The following is a 14,134-nucleotide window of genomic DNA, read 5'->3' as shown; positions in this document are numbered from 1 at the left end:
ACTCGTCAAAAATCCAAAATTATTTTGTTAAGTTATTTGCAACACACCATTAATTTCGTGCTACGAAAGAAAATGTTTATGCCACAATCGAAAAATGGCTCTCTCTCTTGGCTAATGGTTTCTAGTGAACCTATACACCTGTGCCCCTCGAAACTACATGTCGCATCCTTTCAAAAGATGGCCATTTCGTTTCTGATCGAGATCGTTGTGCAGTTGACAAAAAAATGAGAAAAAATCCACTACAAACAAGTTTGCTAAACTACAAGATTAAAGCTAAAATATGTGGGAATTTTACAAACCCTTGGGCGGTTTTGTCCGCAACCTGGTGCAAATCTGCAAGGCCAATGTTGAAACGTGATATTTTCACATATAATGCAAAACAACCTCAAAAAGAGAGATACTATAAAAAAAGCATTGAACCACATCGTGAGAATGGGTTGTGTCTCTTTTATGAATGTATTTTTATGAATAAAAGAACTGAAAGTAAATATTACTTTGCCGTAATTTTCATGGACACATACAACCACAGGACTATTGTTACGACGGTTGTGACCAGGGATAACATAAGCAATTTTGCAACAAATTCAAATGTTTTGTTTTTCAAAAAATAAAGTTTAAACAACTAAAAAAATAGGCGGCTTCCTAATAAAGACGGCTATAGTCTCTTATTTTATTTTTTATTTTTTTTATTTCCTGTTTGTTGATCGTTTTATTTCAGTTGATACTCAAAAGATCAGTCAATTCACGAACCGCACGCGTTTCAAGTTTTTAGAACCGGCCGATCATCTTGGCGACGAAGCAGATTTCCTAAAGAAAGAAGCTTAACCACAGAAACTACGAGCCAATATCATAACAAAGCCGTGTACAGCAAAATCACGACCAAAATTAACAGCCTGCAGCTACAAAACAACAAAAGCCTTGTTTGAAAAACGAAGTTGCGAAAAACAATAAAAAAATTAAAATCGGGTATAAAAACTGCACCAAAAACGACAATGCTCAATAGCTGTGATTTTTGGTTCAAAAATTAGTTTATTGCACAGTTTGTTGACAAGCGTTACCTTCATTTAAAATTTTTATACAGGGCGACTCAAAGTTTAAAAAAGGGCGACGTAAATTTGATGACATCATTTTTCAGAAACTGTACTAGACACCAAAGCATTCCTTTAGTTTTTTTCAAAGAATGAGAATTCGTGAAATGGAAGACATTTCCGATTTTGGGAGATCTCAGAGAATCGTCAGCATGAGGCATTTACTAGGATCTTTCAAAGGAGTCCTTTCATTGGCTGGTGTCGGCCTCTTATGTGTCACATTCTTCTACTTGGGATCAGCCAATCACTCAAACAAGTGATTTCTGCGTATAAGTCGAATGCTGTGGTTTAAAATACAAATTATACAGAATAACAATAAATAAAGTTAAATTTATAGTACACTAGGGTATTAAAGTCTTAACTTAATTTAACATTTGTGTTTTTGCAAATGATAGATTTGAATCTCATGAAATTGAGACTCTGAAGAGCTTGATCAACAGTCTTTCAACCGAACAGCGAGAAAAAAGAGAAGTCGTCCAAGTGAAACAAAAAGAAGATATGCCTCTCGTAAAGCGTCTCAAAAAACGTGCCAGTGAGGTACGATTTTATTGCATCATTTTTTTTGTTTCGCTTCGTTTATCTCCGGTGTAAAATGCGCTCATAAGCTGTAGAGCTGCATGCAAGTCCGTTGGATCATTTTTATTTTTATGTTTTGTCTTTTTAGAGCAGCGGTTCCCAAACTGGGGTCCGCGGTCCTTTAGGGGTCCGTGAGGCAATTTTGGGGGGACCGCGAAGCGGTTAAAGTAATTCTTTAATCTTATTTGGCGTCAGTTTGTGCCACTAAATCAGTTTAAATCAAAGTAGAATTGAGAATCGACTGTCTCCATTGCTAAACAATGGCTTTTATTGAATGACAACTATCAAAATGCAATTGTTCGCGCACAATCGTAATGTTTTTGTCCTGTTTGTGATGTCACATGCTGTCTTTGGATGATTGTTATGCGCAATTTTGCATAACTAGCTAAAATCCTGCAATCAACTTTCGTTTTTATGAAATACACATTTAGGCTTAAGGACCGCGAGCACTCGAAATAATGGCAAAGGGACCGTTTTGAAAAAAATATGAAAAAGTTTGGAAACCACTGTTCTAGAGTAATGACTTAAATTCAGTTCAACACGTCAGTATTTTTAGGATTGAAGCAATGTAGATTATAAGCGTCTTGCTCAGATGGCATAGCTAAAGCCGGATAAGACTCAAAACAATATAAGCACAAGGCAGTAACGCAAGACACTCGACAACTAAACTAATGTAAACAGCAGTGAACTTTGTGCAAACAGTACTGACAATTGTGTTTGTTTCTCTATTACACAAATGACAATTTAACATTTTTTTTTAGGATCAACCAATTGCGATCACACGATCCTTCAGTAAGTAATTATGAATAAACAATAATACTAAAATTACATAAATTTTAACTTTAGATACATAATTTACTTTTCTTGTGGATAAATTCCTAACGTAGTAAATTCACATTATAGCCTTAATCACAAGATTTGTTATAAAAAATGTAAACTGTATATTTCAGATGGAGGTGTCACTTACACTAGATGGGGCAGAAGAGACTGTCCAAAGGGTATTGACACAAGTCGTGTATACACAGGTAAATACGAATTCTTTACCATATTAACTCAAAGTTAGTAACTATCGGGCAACAAACCATCTACAACAGTGGTTTTCATTATGAAAAGAACTTACCCATTTAAAATCCTGGAAAGAATTAGGATTTTCGGTCCTATGAACAAGGCTCTATGTGGTGCATTTTTTTGAAATGTTAATTTTCTATACTTTGTGTTGTATCGGCAAGGTGTAAACATAACTGATGATGTCGAATAAGGAATCTTTTAACATAGCTTGGCGAACAATGATTTACCGAAACTGCCTTTAGTAATTAAGACCTCTTCATTTCCTTTTACTAAGCACACTTCAGCATGTGCGTATTTTATGGCCTAAATTAACTCACAAGTTGCAAATTTTCAAAATACCAGCCAACACGTTAATATTTAACACAACCTTGGAATGTTATTGGCAGGAATAGCAGCTGGCTCCCATTATACCCACACTGGCGGTGGATCCAATTTACTGTGTCTCAGTTATAACGTTACTTACGAGGATGGGAAGTTTGTCGACGGCTACCAGGGTAAAAACGATATTGCTTTAGTTGGAAAATTGAGTTTAAATGAAAACATTGTTTGGTAGATTCATCCTACATATACGGTGTCGAATACAGAGGTGCGTCTGGTTTGTATGGCCTGTGGGATTTTACAGACACTGAAGGAGCAAATTTTAACCAGCACGCAGTCCCTTGTGCAGTGTGTATGGCTTCTGCTCGCCTTAACCAGGTAACATTTTAGGCATTTTCGCCTCAAAAGTTTAGAAAGTTATAAAATAAAGTACTAAAAATACAAATTTGTTTACAAGTTTTAACAACGGACAACATTTTGTTTAAAAATTTGGCGTTCAAAGCAAAATATAAATATACCACGATAAACTATTGCCATAATTATGAACGATCAATCATAGTATGCCAGGCCTATTAAAGGCGTTGTGCCGAATCAGCTGGTCTCCCAAGCATTCCCATATGGCAAAAATCTAGAAAGAAAGGTAAAATCTAGCCTGGGGTGGGATTCGAACCTACGACAGGAGTTTTTCCGGGACTTATCGATATGTTTGCCGTGATCGCTGGTCTGCATTGACGCTTCAGGGCTGATCCCAGTATGAATATGTTCATCATCAATTATGACCGAGTGTGAATTCCGTTTGAAATAAAGTCTCTTTTATCCAACCAAAGCCCGAGCCCGACTTAACCGTCAGCATTTTTGGAGAAATATCGTTTTAAACAGGTGTTAGTGCTCTTTGCGCCACCTATCGAATTTTGGCCAAATTTGGCTGACATGAGGTTTCAGTGTTAGTAGCTATATTGTTCTTGGCAATTTTAGTCAGTTTTAAAAGATAAAGAATACAAAGTTTAAATCTGTTGCCAGTGTGTAACAGAGGCCTATTTTGCAGCTTATGATTCCTGGCAGCGACAAATGCCCAAGCGGTTGGATCAAGGAATACACGGGCTTTATAATGGGTTCTGCCCACAGTCATAAACACACAACAGATTACGTGTGTATTGACGACACACCTCAAGTTGTCCCAGGATCGGGAGGTGACCAGTCGGGAGCACTATTGTACAATGTGGAGACATCATGTCCTTCTTTGCAATGTGAACCATACGTTAATGCGAGAGAACTTCGTTGTGTAGTTTGCACTATATAAGCCTTATAAGGAGAAGGTATTTGGTGTTTTCGTGTCATTTTCTAACACACTAACTTGAATCTCTGTATACTGCTAATTTTAACAGATTTACTTACACTTTTGTGCTATGTTGTTACGTGCACATACCTTCGTTTATTAAAGGGTTGCATTCTTATTATCAAATTGACGTGTTGTGTTTGAGTTTTACTACACACTTTGCCGGTAGTATCAACGTATTGTAAATTGACAGTGTTAAAGGTGTGTTTGAGTTTGACAAATTAGTGACTTGAAATTTGGAATTTTTGGAAAACAATATCACATATAAACCAGAGGTATAACAAAGTATTGCTCATCCAGCAGTTTTTATTATAAATAATCGACGTTTCGACGTCCTATACAAGACGCCTTCATCAGGATAATGACGTAACTTGGAGAACAAAATTCTTATAAAGCGACAAAATGCAAAACACACACACAAAAATAGCGATAAGAAGATCGCGCGGCTGCAAACTCGCACCACGCAATGATAACACAGCTCAGTGCTGTAAAAGCGCCCGATAATTTATCGGCATTAGAACATCTGTTTTTACGTTCATTGTGTTGGCGCGTGAATGGATGTTCCAAGACTCTAGGAAACTGCGCTTGTGGTAATCAGTTTCCTTCACCAACACCTGTGCAGCAGAAAAATTAATGCTGTGGTGGTGAGTAGTTGCATGGTTTGCCAACGCTGATTTCTTGGCATCATTCTTGCCCACATCCCTTTCGTGCTCCTTCCGGCGCGTATTAAGACTTCTGCCCGTTTCACCGATGTAAATTTCGTCAAACCAGAGGTATGTTTGCACGTTCACTTTACACACCATTGAATTCACATTTACAACTTGTTCTAGTGTGCATGGGCAATTCAGAGTGTAATTTTGATAACATACATATCACCACTTCAAAGCAGTTTTGTTTCTTAAAATGTCATTTGCTTTTTTTCGGGCATAATATTTACATTTTACGCCTGTAAACCAACTAAAATTGCTCCTGTAATTGTCATATCAACCACGTGTGTTTGATTGCAACATGAATTAACACAAAGAAAAGGTTGAAAATCACTTATGTAGACCCTGAGTATTTATAAGCTAACAACGTCGCTTTGTTTACAGAGAAGATTATTTACAGAGAAGAAGTTTTGTTTTGTGATTCGATTTATCAATACGATTTTTAGTTACTGTTCATGTGGTAAACATTTGAAAAGAAGAAAGTCCACAAGAACAAAGAACATTATAATTTAGTTTAGTCCAACACATCCTTAACTTTAAACCCCCAATCTATGTACACTACAGTTTCTCTGTACACGTAGGTTTGCTTTTCAAATGTGTTAAATGAATCAAATTGATGAAATCAATTCTATATCAATCTTGAGAGTGCGGGGACGAGTGTGCGCGCGCGTGCTGTGTTATTGTTTACTTGAAACCTCGTTGTTTCTTCTGCTTCTCGTGGCTCGTATCGGTCGTCTGCAGCAGCGATTAAGTTCATTATTACGATTCTCAACGCTTGCTGCATAGAACCGACATGATCCACAAAAGATCAATTTAGTTCTTGTCTTTTATTCTGGTTACGCAACACACATCGAGTCTCATTTATCTCAAGGAAAGGATACGATGGAAAAGAGAAAGATCAACGATAAACATTGGCTTTTAAACTGATACTCGTTTTTCGTGCGATCATTCCAGAACAGTACCTTCTTTTACTCACATCAGTTATTAGTTTGTTTTAAATTAAACGCTTGCAAAGATATGCAGCACTGCAATGGATTGCACAACTATTTCGAAACACCCGGTTTACGCAACAGCCTGTCTTATGGCCAGGCTGTTGGAACATATGAGGATGACGGGAACATGTAACAACGACACCGAATATGTGCTTCCAATAGCTACTGAATCATGAGAACACATGGAACAGTAAAGTTACCCCGCTCGGTAGCATATGTCGCAAAAGCAGCATATAATTTCCATGGGACGAAAAGTCATGCTTGCAAACTTAAAATTTTCCATTACTTAATGCTTAGCCAAACCAACGTGCCAAAATGATGGGTTAAAAGCACGTGACCGCTACAAGAGTAACAATCACAGTCAAACTTTGGGAATTTTACTCACCACGGGCGGCTTTGTTCGCAATTGGCTGCAAATCTGCAAGGTTACTGTTAAAACCTGACATTTTCACGCAGCATTTGATGTAAAGAATCTATTTTTACGCACATTTGACTCGCATCCTGCAATTTTCGTTTCAAAGCTCAATTCACTTGGCCTTAATTCCATTTGACACAATCAATTACTCGATAACTGAGTGTTATGACGCTAATGATGGTGGGTCACAGATGCAATTTTGACATTTTCAGAAACCACAAACATTATCCTCACACAGCTGTGTACAGCATAATCATGTCGAAAATGACTAGCCTGTAGCTAAGAAACAACAAAACACTGTAGCTTTTCCTTATTTGGACAAATAAGTTGCGAAAAACAATACAGAAAAACAAAAAAATCGGGTATAAAACCTGCACCAAAAACGATTTTAGGGTGTTTTTATAAATCCTTTCAGCGTGTTTTTTAAAAATGCGAATACGTGAAATGGAAGACATTTCTGAGATTAGAAGATCTCGGAGATTCGTCAGTATGAGGCATTTTCTGGCATCTTTCAAAGCAGTTTCCTCATTGGCTGGTGTCGCGCTCCTATGTGTCACGTTCTTCTACTTGGGATCTGCCAACTACCCGAACAAGTAAGTTAAATAGTGGACACGTATGATACGCACACCGAGTTTAAATTCAAATTCTGCAGCAAACATTATAGAAAATGTAATTAATAATACACCAGGCAAACTATAGGTATATTAATCACGCCGGTTTCTCAAACATTTTCATAGGCAAAAAAATATACCATAAGCCTCTTTGTTTCTGACACTCTGTAAGCTGAGCGACACAAGCACGGGAAATGGTCAATCTATTTCACTGTTTATTTAACTTAAATTTTGTAACGCCGTCTACAACTTTTTAATAGCAATTAATTGAACAATATTGTGGTGCCTATAGCAACTAAAAAGTTCCGAACGGGTTTGCCAAATATTAACCAATATGTTTAGGTTACAGCGCCCTCGGACGCATCTAATATTGCTGTGTGGCAGAACGATTAAACCGCACCTGTAAACGGAAATTACACAATTCAAAATGAAACTATTTATTCAAATATTTATAAACAACGTTGTATTCTGAAGTGAGCTAACCGCTTTGAAATACATAAGGCAGGGGGTGGGCAACCTGCGGCCCGCGTAGTTAAGCACATTTGGGAAGAAACAAAGCAAAATCACTTTGTGTGATGCACATGTGCGACCCTCGATCCAATTTTGACATTTATAATTGGACCTACAGTAACAAAGGTTGCCCTCCCCTGACATAAGGTGATTGCTTGCAAACCAGAAAGACAACCTGATATTGCTTGAAAAAACAAGCGTAGTTCAATCCAGAAAAATAGAAAAACAGGCAGCACAAAAATAAAAGACATCCATTGTTTGCTGAACTTTGTGTAAAATCAAAATCTGATTTTGTTCGCATGTGACAGATTTGAATCTCATGAAATCGAGACTCTGAAGAGCTTGATCGAGAGTCTTTCAACCGAACAGCGAGCAAAGAGAGAAGTCGTCCAAGTGAAACAAAAAGAAGATGTGCCTCTCGTAAAGCGCCTCAACAAGCGTGCCAGTGAGGTACGATTTTATTGAAACGAGGTGTTTGCATATTGCAACTCAATAGGATAACTTTTCTTCCATTTTATTAACTATGTGGAATGGTGTTTTCAATTCAGTTCAGCCAATCAGTTTTATCTGCGTTAGGATAATCCTGTTTAAGTATACTCTGGTCAAATGGCAGACACGGGTCTAAAACCCGCAACCTTGTGAGCTCAAAGAAATAATGCTCGACAACAAAGGTGTCTTAATTAGTACTTGGGTTTTCGGTGTGATTTAAACAGCTCTAAATGGGAAAAATTGGCTATCACTAAAGTTCTGATTTTTTTGTTTGACTCGTCTCAACAGAAATGACAAAACATGCGTTGTTTTTATAGGATCAACCAATTGCGATCACACGATCTTTCAGTAAGTATCAATAAGAAAGGAATAGTCAAAAACTTATACTTAAGATTTTTATTTTACGTGCAAATTCTTTCGTGTTAAGAAAACCACGTTAAATTGCATATATTTACACAATAAGATTCGCTGTAAAAATGTAAACTATGCGTTTTAGATGGAGGTGTTACTTACACTAGATGGGGTAGAAGAGACTGTCCAAAGGGTATTGATACAAGTCGTGTATACACAGGTAAATAAGATTTCTTTACGCTTCAAGGTAAAGTTACCAATCCTAGAGTGGCAGCAAATCATCTTACACAGTATTTTGCCACATATGGGGGGAGGAGGTACTTGCAGAATACCTTGTTAAAAACTCACTCGTGTAGACTATATATCACCAATTTAAGGGTGCAAGTGGATCCCACAATTAATAGCGACGTCTCTCCTTTCCAACGTGGTTCGTATTGGTCGTCTGTGGGTCATAGCGAGCAAGTTCATTGCCACGATTATTAAGGATTCCTGCATGGAACCGTCATGATTCCCACGAGACCAATTCTTACTTGTTTTTTTATTCTGGTTACGCAACATATATTAAATCTTATTTATATCAAAGTAGTAGAAATTAAATCTTTGATCTAACTTACATAAAATAGAAGCGGTAAATTGTGGTTAAAAACACTTTTCCGCAACAGGATTATCCCCTTGATATGGAATTCATACACTTCGAAATAGGAATTACACTATTTCATAAAACAAGACTTTTTAGGGCACATTTTAGATGACGTTTTTTTACACATTGCAGTAAAAAACACACATCTGCAGTAAAAAAAAACGGTGCCAAATTAAAGGTCCTAACATGGGACGCAAATTCATATTTTCAAAAATCAAATGTCACAATATTGGTTTTACGTTCTTTTATCGGGGAGATATAAAGGTGCATGATATTGTTAATAAAAAACCTGTCAAGAGCGAATGAAGACTACTGCTTAAAGTTTAAGCCTTAAACGTAACTTCACGCATCTGCAGAAAAAAAACGGTGTCAAATTCAAGCTCCTAAAATGGAATGCAAATTCATATTTTCAAAACATCAATTAATACAGTATTTGTTGAAATTATTGGCAGGAATGGCAGCTGGCTCCTATTACACACACACTGGCGGTGGATCCAATTTGCTGTATCTGAGTTACAACGTTACTTACGAGGATGGAAAATTTGTCGACGGGTTTCAAGGTAACAAGCAATTATAGCTTGAGTTAGAATTAAGTTTAAATGAAAACATGCTTGGCAGATTCATCCTACATATACGGTGTCGAATATAGAGGAGCCTCTACTTTGTATGGTCTGTGGGATTTCACTGAAACAGAGGGGACGAATTTTAACCAGCACGCTGTTCCATGTGCAGTATGTATGGCTTCTGCTCGACTTAACCAGGTAACGTCTATTGCATAGAAAGGCAAAATTTAGAACTAAAACCGAAACGAATATTACATGAATTGAAGTGCATAATATGTTGCCGTTTTTTTTCAAAAAAGTTTATCGTTAAAATCCATACAACTTGCAATGGAAACTTCGCACTATTGATTCTACCGTGAACAGTTGCTTTTCCCTTAATACGTTATTAGTGGTTTCCAAATATTTTTTGCAATATTTTGAACTGTCATTTGCAATTTTCACTAGCACTTGCGATCTAAACTACATGTGCTCTTAAAGCTCACGTCCGAAGCTTGAGTTAACCAAAGTCCATTTATTTCTTACGAAAATATTCTCATATTAACACACAGTTGAGTTTTCCTAGTTTCATCGCAAAGTTAGGGTACCACCAATTTAGTTTGTTTTGTCTCGATTTTTAAAACGATTGGACGCGAATCTTTGGATACTTGAAGCAAAATGAAGCGGTATTGCATAGCTCAGATTCAGTATTACCACATAAGTTTATAATCTATACTTTAATTTTACGGGTACTGCTGCCCTATATCCACCTAATAGGGTTAAACAATGTTTCAAGATAATAAATGATAAGCTGCAGACAGTGAACACAGTTGCTATCTATCAGGTCCCATCAGTGCAACATCGAACAGACTAGGTGAGGCATGGATTTTTAGTCCCCTACTCCCAACAAACCGAAGTGTCGTTGGATGGCAAGACTAGCCAATACGGCCTATCATTCATCAACACCTGCACTAAACACTGTACATTGTCTGAAGAATATGCTAGAATTACACGTATAAATATCGAAACGGTTACAGGACTCGTCGTTCTCGATAATTAAGTCACTAGCAAAAAATGCTTAAGTTTAACTATGTTGTCGGTGTCTAATACAGACTTATTTTGCAGCTTATGATTCCTGGTAGCGACAAATGCCCAACCGGTTGGATCAAGGAATACACGGGCTTTATAATGGGTGCTGCCCATAGTCATAAACACTCAACAGATTACGTGTGTATTGACGGCACACCACAAGTGGTCCCCGGATCTGGGGGCGACCAGGGCGGGGAGTTGTTGTATACTGTGGAGACCTCGTGTCCTTCTCTGCAGTGTGAACCATACGTTAATGGAAGGGAACTTCGTTGTGTAGTTTGCACTATATAAGAATATGTTATTTTGGGGTGTTGACTTGTTATTTTAATTGCGCACTAACTTAAAATACCTTTTCATGCTTATAATTGAACGAATGTACTTACTCCTTAATGTTTAGTTTTTCGCTTTAGCTAAACCCGCATATTTGCATGTTTGGGTATTAATAAACTTGTTCAAAAATAAGGCCTGCATTCGTTTTACCCAAATACCGGAAATTTTGGCAGTAATATCAATCTGTTGTATATTGACATGTTTCAGTGTGACAATTTAATGGCACAAAACTTGGGATCATGATGGGCAAATACAAAACCAGCCAAAGACAAAGCATACTTTTTTCAAAGTGGTAGGCGTTTTTCTTTGTTCAAAAAAAATATTGAAAGATTATAAAGCTAAATGTTAACTGCAAAGTTACTGTAGAAAGTGGATACTATTCTTTACGTCGATCCTCATGTCATAAACTAATAGGGTAAACCTCAGTTAAAAGAATGACTCTAGCATGTTACCTTTATTTACCTTGTAAACATAACGAAAATGGTATATACATGACTTTTATTGACATACACTTTTCTCTATTGTCTGTGCAATCATACAAAAGCCATAACTGAGTTGGCGAAAGAATTGCCCCTTACTTTTACTTTACATTTACAACAAATTCAAGCGAAACATAGGGTATTGTAAAATACTTTTGATGCAGTGTTACAAACAATGGATTCAGTTCAACTTTAAGGAAACGTTTTAAAACATTAAATAAGTATACATACACTTTTTACAAATCCAAAAATGATTTAAAAAGGAGTCCAAGAAGTGTAAGCTCCACTAAATGTTCAAAGTAGTAAATTATGCAAACTTGTTGTCTGGCATTCAAAATTTGTTCTAGTTCATAAAACCATTTCTTCACATTGTTACCTAAGTTGTTAAAATCGGGTCACACAAAATAACTCATGGGCCTACAGACGTGGTAAAATAACAAAAAATGAGCCGATTCCTTCACACTATAAAACATAGTTAAAACTACTGTTTCAAATATTTTTTTACCACAAAAGATTTTGAGAATGTTGGTTTAAATTTAAACGCACCCAATGCGCATAGGTTTCTTGGAAAGCATAGCTTTGAAAGGAAACAGCCGTTTGCGAGAGTCGGGAAAAGACAGTATTAAAGCGACAACGTTAAGAAGGTAATAACTGAGACAAAGACTGACAAAGATTGGTTGAGTTATAAAATCCACTTCCAAAATCAGTTTCACTGAAAACGGTAAGCCGGCTGATAGGGGAAGACTAGAAACAGCACAAACTGTTGTAGAAATTATGCAACGTTTGTGAATTTCATCGCAACCGGTAAGATGTCTGTAGTACTTAGATAAAGGTAGCAAGTACAGTACAAGCAAGGCAAGCTGAAAAACAGTTAATCCTGCCACCCCAGCTGACATAAAAGGCATAACAGTCAGGTTAATAACACATTTTTCACCAGGGTAGTAGTGTGCCGATGACGTAACAATAGGTGAAAGTTGTAGAATTAAGCACATTGTTATTCCGAGAAGGACAATCTTGCTTATAAACTTAGCACGTTTTGCCCATGGATCTTTTGAACGAATCGTCTTGTAGAGCGAATGTTGTCGAATCCATAGTGAGAGACAGACAAGAAATAATGAAATAGTGCCAGTCGTCATGTATATGTTAGTTATCCAGGTACACAATGTATCATCAAAACTATCAAGAGCGATTTCAACTGCAGCATCTAGCAAAGCCAGCAGCAGCAAGAAACATGAGCAAGTGGCAAACCGGTTGTTGATTCGAAGTCCTTTGTTTCGTGATTGAAGTTGATAAACAAATGATGCTACAGTGAGGTAAAATGCCACAGCAAGTAGTATCAGGTTCAACGTCCATTCAGTAATGCAAATCGGCAGACAAAGGGCAAAGTCATGAAAACTTGATGAATTGTTAAACATTTTATTTTCGTAAATTACTCTACCGGCATGTCCAAAGCACTGCAACAAAAATGGCGTTTTAGAAGCACAAGTTAAAATGACCATGCTCTACTGGAGAAAAAATACATTATATTAAAGTCCGTACAGGTACCATTTAAATTTAAACATAACAGGTATACACAAAATACAAGCTAGGCCAAGTTGCAAAAAAATCAACTAACTCCTGCTGTTTTTTAAATCAAATAAAGCTTCTAAACAAATAAATAAATATTTATTAAATAGCAAGAAATCATTATAGATAAAGATTATCGCAAACAGATCAACCTGCAGTCGGGCCAGGCTTTTGGGGTTGTGTTTGCCTCCGGATCGGGTTCGGGCTTAGATTATAATAAAACCAGGTTGACTTGGGTCTGACTTCAAACTCGGACTCAATTATGTTGCAATTTTCATTCAACTTACTAGCTAACCTAATAGGCTAACTTAAGCCTTATTGTTATAGGCTAACTATAGGCCTAATAGGCTAACTTAAGCCTTATTATTTGAATGTTCAAACGTCTGAGCAATCTTGCAAATAGGTAAAACTTAAAATACCGACAAAATAATGTGTCATCTGACGTTTTGCCCCGCACTCGTCGACTGGTGGAAAGCAACCATGGTTGCTGTACCATTAAACGGTGATGGGGTCTTCGTTGTACTAAAATAACTAAATTGTTTGATTCAGAAAAATGCAGTTGTCTGATGAAATTTGTTTTAAAATGAATGCTACACGGCGACCATGGGTCCTTCAAGTGGTACGCGACCACAAAAAGTCGGGGAACCACTGCTCTAGAGCAGTGTTTCCCAACCTACGGGTCGCGACCCAAAGTTGGGTCGCCAGTTTTTGTGAAAAAAGAGCATCTACGTTTCGTAGCGTTATTTTGTTGTTTCCCAAGGCTATGAATTGTTTACCAATATCAATTTCATGACTAAAAACGAATAATTTTTGTTTAATGTTATTTATTTTACAAACTAGCGTAGTAATTTTCGAAAAACTTTCCTGATTTACAAACAAAAATACAACCCAAATAGTATATCCATGGGTCGCGAGATGCCACAAAACTAAATTTTGGTAAGTATTTGGGTGGCGACAAAAAAAGGTTGGGAACCACTGCTCTAGAGCAAGCACCCGTTGAAGTAGCTGAAGAAAAAGCTTCAGTTAAATA

At 37.0% G+C, this 14,134-nt stretch overlaps 2 protein-coding genes across 2 annotated transcripts; both read left to right on the top strand.

Annotated features, from left to right (window-relative positions):
- Positions 1-1,180: 1,180 nt before the first annotated feature.
- Positions 1,181-4,357, top strand: LOC145234417 (uncharacterized). The gene is made up of 7 exons (XM_080099152.1): positions 1,181-1,344; positions 1,484-1,625; positions 2,426-2,456; positions 2,615-2,689; positions 3,119-3,226; positions 3,286-3,428; positions 4,096-4,357. The coding sequence occupies exons 1-7, from the start codon at positions 1,181-1,183 to the stop codon at positions 4,348-4,350; spliced, it is 918 nt and encodes a 305-aa protein (XP_079955278.1). The 3' UTR covers positions 4,351-4,357.
- A 2,587-nt stretch (positions 4,358-6,944) lies between these two features.
- Positions 6,945-11,057, top strand: LOC145234416 (uncharacterized). The gene is made up of 7 exons (XM_080099151.1): positions 6,945-7,093; positions 7,930-8,071; positions 8,428-8,458; positions 8,607-8,681; positions 9,554-9,661; positions 9,720-9,862; positions 10,766-11,057. The coding sequence occupies exons 1-7, from the start codon at positions 6,945-6,947 to the stop codon at positions 11,018-11,020; spliced, it is 903 nt and encodes a 300-aa protein (XP_079955277.1). The 3' UTR covers positions 11,021-11,057.
- Positions 11,058-14,134: the final 3,077 nt, after the last annotated feature.

Source organism: Phallusia mammillata, chromosome 6, assembly GCF_965637545.1.
Source record: "Phallusia mammillata chromosome 6, kaPhaMamm4.hap1.1, whole genome shotgun sequence".
Lineage (NCBI taxonomy): Eukaryota > Metazoa > Chordata > Ascidiacea > Phlebobranchia > Ascidiidae > Phallusia > Phallusia mammillata.
The sequence above is the reverse complement of the archived record's forward strand: the minus strand, read 5'-3'. Positions and strand labels throughout refer to the sequence as shown.